Source organism: Scleropages formosus, chromosome 18 (assembly GCF_900964775.1).
Source record: "Scleropages formosus chromosome 18, fSclFor1.1, whole genome shotgun sequence".
Lineage (NCBI taxonomy): Eukaryota > Metazoa > Chordata > Actinopteri > Osteoglossiformes > Osteoglossidae > Scleropages > Scleropages formosus.
Genome location: NC_041823.1, coordinates 19,093,021 through 19,104,233, shown reverse-complemented (window position 1 = coordinate 19,104,233; position 11,213 = coordinate 19,093,021). Strand labels below are relative to the sequence as shown.

General features: G+C 51.1%; 1 protein-coding gene across 1 annotated transcript; it reads right to left on the bottom strand.

The window, feature by feature from the left end:
* slc2a3b (solute carrier family 2 member 3b) lies at positions 1-10,942 on the bottom strand. Its single transcript, XM_018735883.2, has 11 exons — positions 10,695-10,942; positions 9,990-10,074; positions 6,533-6,637; positions 4,051-4,211; positions 3,718-3,958; positions 3,323-3,485; positions 2,805-2,992; positions 2,549-2,653; positions 2,352-2,453; positions 1,982-2,185; positions 1-1,269 (listed from the first exon to the last, which is right to left on the bottom strand). Exons 2-11 carry the CDS (start codon positions 10,005-10,007, stop codon positions 997-999), a joined length of 1,560 nt encoding a protein of 519 aa, XP_018591399.1. The 5' UTR covers positions 10,008-10,074; positions 10,695-10,942; the 3' UTR covers positions 1-996.
* Positions 10,943-11,213: the final 271 nt, after the last annotated feature.

Below are 11,213 nucleotides of genomic sequence, written 5' to 3'. Positions count from 1 at the left end.
CCAAGATATTTAGACATAAAGCATTTCTTGCCTCTCTCAACTCTCTCGAAATGCAAAAGCCAACAGATCCCTCAACACCAGGGCCACAGTAACTATAATAAACTCAACACATTATTAATTTCTATATTTTTCAAGTACCACCAACATGTTATTGCACCATGAAAGCATGTTACGTTTCAGCCATCCAGCTGCCTTGATGATAACGAAATAGTAATTTTTCAAGTCACGGATTTATTTTGAGCTCAGTCTGAACTATGACACCTGCTCGTAACATCGCAACCGAAAGCAGTTTTGCCATTAAAAATTTCCCACAAAACCTTTGTAACCTAATGTCCCCCCCCCTCTTTTCCCTATTCGCAATCCATTAACGTGAGTTTCCAAATGTGTTTCTCTGTCCTTTCCTCACGTGGGTTCAGTTTCCCCAATGGTCCCGAAGCACCTGCATCAACCCGACGATGTGTTTTACTCAGATTTGAGCAACATAATCTACGCTAAAGGTTAAAACAATGGATGGCTTTGTCTCCCTGTGCGGAGAACATACAAATCACTGCTTTGGACACTGTAAAATATCCACATCAGAATACAAAATACATTTTCGCACATTTAAAATAACATAAATAGTTATTTAATATGAATCTAAAATCTCTATCAACCTCAGAGTGTATTATTTTCTTCTAAAGCTTTGGCAGTGGTATGCTAATTAGGCTTTATAGTTGATAATATTTCATTAACTCTTAACCATATATGCATAAATATTCTAGTTTTTGAACATAAAAATAATAATAATAATGATAATACATCCACATACAGCTGAGATTTCAACACGGACCCACTTGCCTAGACTGCTGCACTTATAAAACTTTGAGTGACATAAAAATATTTGACCCCATTTGTCAGTGCTAGCACCTCTCTGAGCCCATTACACATATCCATAAATATATCCTATAAAGGTACAGTGATGTTTTTTAACGCCTGCCCTGTGATCTGACCTTTGGCTTAAGCATTAGAGCTAACGGCATTGGTCCGGTGCTCGCCAATGAATTCCACCATCGGAACTTTGTCGGCGGTGGGCGACACCGGCAGGGTCACGCCGCCCTGCGAGGACGGGGCTCGGCCGGGATTACGGACCGCGTCCGCGGGGCCCGCGAAACCTTGAGCGATGTCATCGAAAGTCCTCCCCTTGGTCTCGGGGACACGGAAGTAGGTGAAGACGAAGAACAGAAGCAGGAAGACGACGAAGATGATGAAGACATAGGGGCCGCAGAGCTCCTGGTAACACAAGGGGAACATGAGAACATAAGCAGCGGTGCGGTGCGGTGCGGCGCGACTTTGCGACCCCGGCGCAAGGACGTTGGGGTTGGCAGAAGGAGCACAGACGTAAAAACAGCCACTCGCTGTCACCTTCCAAACAAAGTCTCCGCTGAAAAACTCTACAGCGACTACACCCATTTAAGCGGATCGATACGTCGAGGAAAAAATCGACACGCGCTAGCAGGTACGTTATAGCTGAGGATCTGGACCTTTTACGTAAAAATGAAGAAACTTTCACGATTTCCTAAATTCCTCAGCGAAAAGTTCAAATAACCGAAAAGCTGTTTTAAATGATGGGGTGCAGGAAATCTGTAAGAGACTGGAGATCCGTTTGCCAGTCAGTCCGTTAGTAACAAATGAAAATATACTCTCGACTTTTGCCAACAACGAGTAAAATATTGCAGCACGGAAATAACGGAATTACTAAGAACTGCTCGGTATGGGACGTTGCCGCCGGGTTTCATTCTGTTGGACATACAGGCCCGTTTGCGGGTGAGTCGCAGACCTTCTCAGTCGAATGATGATTATTAGAGTTCGCCTTTAAACATCATGATTCACGGTCCATAAACACGTCATCGTACCGTAACCGTGGAGGAAGGCGAAGAGCCGCAGGGACGGCTACGCTCTCCCGGGCACCACCGCGCGGATATGAAGCGGAAAAAGGAGGCACCTGTAGCTTGGGGAAGGTGAGAGTCACGAGGAAGTTGGAGGTCCAGTTGGCGCAGCCGGCCACGGCCACGGCGGCAGGACGCGGTCCCTGGGCAAAGAGCTCAGCCACGATGAACCAGGGGATCGGCCCCGGTCCCAACTCGAACATGGCTACGAAGGCAAACACGGCTGCGATGGACAGGTTGTTCAGGGACTTCGTTCCCTCCTGAGACAGAGAGCAAAAGGGGGAGGGAGAAGCCGACAGATGGATCGGTCTATGCGTGGTGTGTAGCCATACGATGAGGAATAGCATTATCGCGCTGCCAGAAATGAATCTCTGCTAAAAATGTATATTTAAAATACTGGGAAAATTACGTGGGTACTGAACCTACAGCCAACTGGAGGGAGACGGTCATGAGAAGAGCGCAGACGGCCATCCCGCCCAGTCCGAGGAGGTGTAGTGTCCTTCGTCCCGCCCTCTCGACCAAAAACAGCTGACACACACACACACACACACAAAAGCTGTTAATTCGAGCACAGCGTCCCTCCTGAAGCCACACCGTGTTGAAAAGTCAGCTCAGATACTTACAGATACCACAGTAAATACCGTGTTCACCGCTCCAGTACCAATAGTGACGTAGATGGGGTGGGTGACACCGGCATTTTCGAAAATTCCCGTGGAATAAGAGAACACCTGAAGAAGAAGGAAAGAGAGAGAGAGACGCGAGAATATGAAAAAAGAGCAATTCGCCGATGGACCGTGTTCTACGACGGTCATACGGAGAGGGCAGAAGCCTGTTGAACAAACGCCGTGCTGGTAAGCGCGGGAGCCGCGGTCCACCTACCGCGTTGATGCCCGAGAGTTGCTGGGACAGCTGCAGGACGATGGCGATGAGGATGGGCTGCCTGTAGGCGCGATTGGAGAACAGCTCCAGGATGGTCACCTTCTTCTCCATGGCCATCTTCGCGCTCTCCTCCTTCATCTCCTCGACGTCCGCGCTCACGTCCTCGCCCCCTCGCAAGCGCACCAGCACTGCGGATCGCACGGGGAAAGTCGGCGCCTGATAAACGCGAGGGACGCCACGGGATGGGGCCGCGCGAAAACCAGCCGCGCGCTATTCCGGCCAGCTGTCGGGAAGCCGCCGAACGTGACCCAAATAGCGCCGACGACAGCCGCACAAACCCATAATGAGAAACAGGACAGATTGCGGCAGCGACCTGTGGCATATTAACAATAATTAAGCTCCGGTAAGCAGACGGCCAGCCCTTCACCGGGGGCTCGGTAACGTCTACGGGAACATCTGAAACAAATTAGTTCAAAATCCCTCATATTTCCCGGGTGCGTCCGAGGCTCCGGGCTCACCGGCGTGGGCTTCTTCCTCCCGGTTGAGGTTGATGAGGAGGTAGCGCGGGCTCTCCGGGCAGAACAGCAGCATGACGCTCTGCAGCACCGCCGGCAGGGCCGTCGCGGCCAGCAGCAGGGGCCACAGGGAGTCCGAGCCCAACAGGGCTTCCAGACCGAAGATCTGCGGAGGGGAGGCAGCTTCATCAGCACCGCAAGCTGGCCAGCATCACTATGGAAAAGTCTAGCTCACCGACAACGGAACAGGAGAGCCCGCACGATTAACAGATGACGCTTATTTCTCATCGAGGCTCCTTCGTCGTTAAGGATGCCGACGGACGAAAATCCAAGAGCCCGTCAAGACCCTGACTTTGCTCCGACCGTGGGAGCTACCGACGAAAGGTGCGCTCGCTTGCCTGCGCCACCAGGATCCCGATGACCACACCCAGCTGATGCAGGGTCCCGAACGCCCCTCGGACTGCGGTGGGCGCCAGCTCTCCCACATACATGGGGGTCAGGCCGGTGCAGAGGCCGCAGAAGGTGCCGATGACCAGCCGTCCCAAAATCAACATCTCGAAGGACTTGCACGCAGAGGAGAGGCCCATCAGGGCGGCTCCAACGAGGGCCAGGATATTCGCGAGCAACATGGATTTCCGCCTGGGTGGGGCGAGACGAGGCAGACGGGGTTCGGTATATTTCGCACAGATTGGAGTCGGAGACGGGAGCTGCCCTCGACGGCCCGCGCTTACCTCCCGAATTGGCTCACTATGGCACTCACGCCGAGCGAGCCGATCATGCCCCCGGCGTTGAAGATGGCCACGGTGAAGCTCCAGATGACAGTGGACACGCCGGAGTCGATGGGCGCCCCCTTCCGCTGAATCCAGGTCTCATTGAAGAAGGTCTGCAGTTTCTGCAATGCCAATAAAGGGGTGCAGGGGACAAATGTCACGAACCGCATCGGGTGACATGTTCACGGTTACTGTTTTACGACTGATTCGAAGCCGGCTTGTATCTTGACACATATTTTGGACTTCGTTGCATCTGCGAGTACATGAGAGAGGAGGGAAAGACTCATTCGGAGCCTTTTGCTGTAACTCTCCAGCCCGCGAGGTGGCGTACAAGACAGCAGCGCGCTCCGCCGCGTTTTCGCGCTCGGTCGCGTTTTCGTAGATATTAATCAGTAAAAAGTGAGAAAAAAAAAAATTATATCACAATTTGTTTCCTTGACGCTTGAGCAGGAAGCAGCCATCTGGGTGCGCTCGGTTCTGCAACCCCTGGTACCACAAGGGGAAGTGAACTTCAGATCAGCAATGCACGAAATTTAACTGAAAGCAAAGAACTGAGAAAACAGAGAAAATAACTGAAAGCTGCTGCTAATCGTACAACTACACAGAACGCACTTTAGAGCGACCCAGTAGGGTATCTTTAAAAGAGCAATTCAGGATGCTTGAACCCATGACCTTCGGGTAACACGGCTGCATTCACATTACATCTATTTAGTGTGTGAGTGATAGAGAGAGTGTGTGTGTTCCACTAATCTACGGATAAGTGACCCATTGTAAGTAGTGTATGTAGCAGTGTAAGTCTTTGGGTGCTCTGGTTTCCTCCCACACTCCAAAAACATGCTGTTCAGGTTCCCCCATAGTGTGTGAGTGACACAGAGAGAGTGTGTTCCACTGATGTATGGATGAGTGACCCATTGTAAGTAGTGTATCTAGCAGTGTAAGTCTTTGGGTGCTCTGGTTCCCTCCCACACTCCAAAAACATGCTGTTCAGGTTCCCCCATAGTGTGTGAGTGACACAGAGAGTGTGTTCCACTGATGTATGGATGAGTGACCCATTGTAAGTAGTGTATCTAGCAGTGTAAGTCTTTGGGTGCTCTGGTTTCCTCCCACACTCCAAAAACATGCTGTTCAGGTTCCCCCATAGTGTGTGAGTGACACAGAGAGAGTGTGTTCCACTGATGTATGGATGAGTGACCCATTGTAAGTAGTGTATCTAGCAGTGTAAGTCACCACGGTGAATAAGGTGTGTGGGCTTATAACACTACGTAAAGTTCATTGGAGAAAAGTCTCTGAGAAATTTTAGCTGATGCATTTTGCCATTACAATGTTAAGGTACTGATGATTTCCTCTCCATTTATACAGCGGGGTAATTCTACTGGAGAAACTTAGGGTATGTACCTTGCTCCACAGGAGAAATTAAACCTGCAACCTTCGGGTCTAAAGGCAGTAGCGCTAACCACTACACTACCAGCTACAGCTAGAAGAGACTGTCCCTGAATAAAAGGATACAGCACAGTATATGTTAATGAACGCATATTAACGCTCTAGTAATTATTCATGTGAGACAAAACATCACAACGCTCACACAAAGTGTGAATAGGCTTGAATTCCACATACTGCTGTAGTGCCCTTGAACATGGTGTTTACCCTGAATTGCTTCACTAAAACTTACTCAGTTGTATCAAGGGGTAAATCAGTGTATGTGACTCTGGAGAAATGTCAGGTAAATGTCAGTATGATGAAACTGATACCGGAACCCTCCGGAACAAATCAGCTCCACTGTACCCTAGTTCTGCTTCCTCTGTGGGGCGGAGCTGCGCCACAGCTGGCGTGAAGGACAACCACGGTCCTGACTTTAAGGGTTTTCGTCACGCCCGGTACGGCCCTGCGTTTCGCTCGGAACGATCGCGTTTTTTTCATCCTGCTCTCCTGCCAAGCAAAAAAAAACCACACTCCGGTATAAGCGGGAAACGGAGTTCATCACATCCTCCTCCTTTCGATCGCTATTATTCACCGTTTTTTCCAGGCTCGACACAAGTTCATCCGCTTCGTGTTTCATTTTCAAAATTCCTAAATTTCAAAAGAAGTCAAGGCTCGTGTGAGACTAATACAGAGAAAAAAAGATGTTCAATCACACTACATACTTATTCACGGGGGGTGCAGTGGTGCAGCGGGTTTGGCCTCTGCCTGCACTCTGGTGGGCCTAGGGTTCGAGCCCTGCTGGGGGTGCCTCGTGTTGTACTGGCATCCCCTCCACCCTGGGTTGCCGGATTAGGCTCCGGATCACCACGACCCCGCAGGGGACAAGTGGTTTTAGACACCGCGTGCGAACGTGTATTTATTCTCAGCAAGAAAAACTGATTTCATTTACTATTGAAATCAACCAATCCCAGTGTTGCTCTGCAGACAAATACTGACACACTGACACACAGACACAAACACACACCTTTTCAGGGGCATTGATGACTCCGGTGTTGTAGCCGAACTGCAGGGAGCCGATAATCGCCGTGGACACGCAGAAGAGCAAGTAGCCCGTCACTTGCTTCGTCTTCTGCGGGTGAGAGGGTCAGGAAATGGTGAGACGGCACCGGGGAAGAGCACGCGATGAACGAACACGCGGGGCTACACGTCTGTACGTCTTGCGCGTGCGCGCCAGGCCGGACACTGTCCCCAGTCTTTAAACCCTCAGCTTCCTTGGATCCACGGCGTTCATTGTCACGGGACACGCTACACAAGAAGCCATTGAGCGCCCACCTCTGCACTCAGTCTTGTGCCACCCCCACCCCCATTGCAGTCTCAAGCAGCGCTCATGGTGCACTCGGCGCTCCGGAACAGAGGCCATTCAGAACAGTCTGATACCCCGTGCAGCTCTGTACGTAAAAGTACATCATTCATTTGCGTCGCAGACTTTTTCGCCCAAAGCAGCGAAAAGAGCCAAAAACGCATTTCACGGTTCGGGGTAGGTAGGGGGAGTAGGTAAAACGTCTTTTTCCAGGGTCCAAAACGTGGTACCTGTCACGCCCCCGACCGCGCCCCAGTTAGGACGCGGGGGGACAAGGGAGAGCAGGAGGTCAGGGGGACAGGAGGACAGAGGAGTATGGGGGGACAGGGGAGAGCAGGAGGACGGGAGGACAGGAGGACAGAGGGGGACGGGGGGGGTCAGGGGAGGACGGGGGGACGGGGTTTAAAAGCAGCCCAACCACCGCTTTCGGGTTGCGGAATCTCCCGGAGACAACCGTCCACTCGCGGCCCACGACTCCTCGCCCCGTTTCCTTGCCCCGCGACTTGACCGCTCTGGTTCCGATCATCGCTCCCCACCTCGACTACGACTTCGAATTCGCCTGCCGAACGATCCCCGAGCCTCGGTTCCTGAGACCGCGCCCATCCCTGACCACGAGTCTCGTCTTGCCCAGCGATCATAAACAAAACTCCACCGCGATTGGGTCCGAGCTCTCGCCTCCCGTCTCGCGGTTGCGACAACACCTTCCTGGAACGTGAGCGTACAGCGTGCTTCTGACTTTCTTTCAGGCTCAAGCTGATTCAGTACTGAGTTCCTAAGCACAATTTTGTCTAAAAGTTTTAAATGAATTTAGATTACAGCATGTGTGATTTAAGTAAAAGCAAGCAAAGCAAAACAATTGTTCAGAAAAGGAATTTATTTCACCTTTTATACTCTTTTAAAACTAGTGGCAAAGCCTGTTGTTCACACCTATGGTGCACTGAGTAACTTCAGTGTGTGAGTGACAGAGAGAGTGTGTTTCACTGGTGTATGGATGAGTGACCCAGTGTAAGTAGTGTATGTAGCAGTGTAAGTCTTCCGGGTGCTCTGGTTTCCTCCCACACTCCAAAAACATGCCGTTCAGGTTCACCCACAGCGTGTGAGTGACAGAGAGAGTGTGTTCCACTGATGTATGGATGAGTGACCCAGTGTAAGCAGTGTATCTAGCAGTGTAAGTCTTCGGGTGCTCTGGTTTCCTCCCACACTCCAAAAACATGCCATTCAGGTTCACCCACAGTGTGTGAGTGACAGAGAGAGAGTGTGTGTGTGTTCCACTGATGTATGGATGAGTGACCCAGTGTAAGCAGCGTATCTAGCAGTGTAAGTCACCGCGGTGAAGAAGGTGTGTGGGCTGATAACACTACATGGCGTTCATTGGTTTCACTTTGGAGAAAAGCGTCTCCTAAGTGAATACATGCAAACCCTCAAGGTGTCACTCAACACTGCGTCCAGTATTTCAGTTGATAACATATGTCGATTTCTGAATATCTCAATACATCTCAATGTTTTATATCTCAATTTCTCTGCGCTGTGTTTCTAATGTAAACGCGTCATGAGAACACAATGATATCAGGCCGCAAAGCCAGAAACACGTGGCACTTGTTGCTAAGAGAAACTTACACAATGTGTTCGTGATTAATTGACTGAATTACCCCGGCCTTCAACTTTACCTCCCTCTCATACCTTATTCTGATACCTCATCTACAGCAGTACACAGCTCGTGCATCTCTCCAGCATACACGCAAAACCATATTTAGAGGCAAACAGAATGTAATTAAGATTTTATTACTGCACCTGCGGTTTACTACAAATATTTAAATTTTTTCTCTTCCCTATCACCACATGACACTTGTTTCTATATGAACCACCTTCTGTTATTTCCAATATTACGCAGGCCTTCTACGAATCTATAGCATGGCGCTGATCAGTCTGATGTTTATGTAAAAAAGCGCCACTGACATATTGATATTTCGTATTTGAAATGACTTTGTAGAGAAGGGCAGGGAATTCCAGGGGAGAGCTCCCTGAACAGCTGGATGGGCTCATCAATAGGATCAATGTGAAAGGGGAGGCAGCAGATTATTACTGAGAAGTGAAAGAAGGCTGCGGCCTCTGGGAACGCATGCGTATCATTTTTATTTAAATGGTGCTTTAAGACTGAAAAAAACAGCATAATAAACGGCATAATAGTTAAAGAAAAGGGATAACACCAAAAACATGGCAATAATTGCTGTTTGTTGAAGTTATTTTCGTTATGACTGCAGCAGCGTCACGATCGAAGTCATTTATGGGAAGTTTATTAAAAAAAAAGGGGGGGCCCAAACGTGGTGGAATGTGGAGTGCCGGTATCATGCGCGCGCGGGCGCTCGTGCCCGGACACGACTCGGAATGGGGGGTCTCGGGTCCGTGTCGAGTCCCCGCCGCGCGCGCTCTCGCACAACCCTTACGTTTACATTTCTATCAATATGACACGTGTTCAGTTCCGCAGACGCTCCTCAAAGCGACGGACATGCAGAGCAAAGACAGCGCGCTTCCCCAGCAGATGGAGCGGCGCAGATAAGACACGTGATTCCAAGTACAGTACATACAGTCTCCGAGAGCGGCAACAACAACAGCCCGGCCAGTTTCTGCCGTTTCATTTTTCACAGACGCAAATTTTATTCGCATTTTTTGTTTCCTGCTGCGATCTGTTGTGCTCACAGTCAGTCGGTCAAGTCAAACGCGCGCGCGGCCGCTCACAGGCGGAGCGCAAACCGTTGATGAAAGGGGAGATCGGGCGGACAGGGGAGGACAGGAGGACGGGGGGACAGGAGGACAGGGGAGGGCAGGAGGACGGGGGGGACAGGGGAGAGGAGGAGGACGGGGGGGACAGGAGGACAAGAGGGGGACAGGGGAGGACAGGGAGGAACAGGGGCGGACAGGGAAGAGCAGGAGGACGGGGGGGGGGGGACAGAAGAGGATGGGGGGGACAGGAGGGCAGGAGGACGGGGGGGACAGGAGAGGCAGGAGGACAGAGGAGTGCAAGAGGACGGGGGGGACAGGAGGATAAGAGGGGGACAGGGGAGAGCAGGAGGACAGGGCGCGCGCTAATGGTGCCCCGAAGGAACCTGAAGGAGTCGCTCACCGGTTCGATCTCCATCATGTTGACAGCAGCTCCTTCTTCGCAGCGCAGCCTCCGGTTCCGCCAAGATCCGCCGGTCTTCTCGGAGCTCAAGGCAGAAAAGGGCACGATGAGTACAGCGCAACCCCGTGTCCCGCGTGTCCCTTAGGGTTTGCCACTGCGCGTCAGGGGAAGCGAACCCATATCCACTCAAAGTACACTTTTCACCTCTCTGTGCATTTATATTGTCCTGCAGCCTGCGTTCCATTTGCTTTTGTTTTCATTTAATCAGTGCCCAGAAAGCCCCGAGAAAAAACTTACAGCCCAAGACTGTGACAATTAATTGCGCAATCAATGGAAAAGGATACTACCCAAAACAGGGCAATTATTGCAGCAGGTTATTAAAGTTATTTTCATTATGATCGCAACGTGATGATCGAAGTTATTGTGTCATTGGATTATTATTATATTATGATCGCGGCAGTTCCTGTGCAGACCGAGCAGGGGAGGCCCTGCGGATGTCAACAGTTGTCCGAGGATGAGTAAAAACGGAGTAAATGCGGCTTCAGATGCCTGTTGCATTAGTGGATCCATCATGCCGGTGATGACATTACTACGATGTATGATCCGGGTGTAACACACAGCTGCACATTCACTCTGCATCACTGCGGAAACATGAGGATGTCGCAGCTCAAACTAAGTGAGTAAGTGCACACAGGAAATATTTACCTTGCTTGATCCTCCTCGTGTGTCAGTCAGTGAAGGCGTCTCGTCCTCGCGATGCTGCTACTGCAACAACAGAACAGCGAATTTCTGCGTCTTCCGCCCGGCGCTTCTCTCTACCTCGTCCAATAATATCGCCGCGAGGACTGAGAAGCTCGCGGCGCGCGTGCCGTTTTAAGTAGGCCGGTGGGACATGTCCAGCCGCACGTTCCCCTCTGTGACGACACGGCGCGTCGCGAGCTCAGTTCTGTGGAAGCGCGGCACGCGGCGGCGCGCGGAAGCCGCGGCGCGCGCTCTCGCTTTCACGCGCCGTCACCGCGTGCCTTTTCGCCTTCGCCTTCGCCGGCGCGCTTCGCGGATCGCTGAGCGCGTGGTGAAGGGTCTTGAGGCCGAGGTGAAAACACAGCGGGGTAATAATCACGCAGTGGTGCGGCATTGGCGGTGCGCACCGACGGTCATGGTGGTGACAGTATAATTCATAGCTACAAATAAACTCATCTTGCTCTCTTGGCGCCTCGCAGAGAC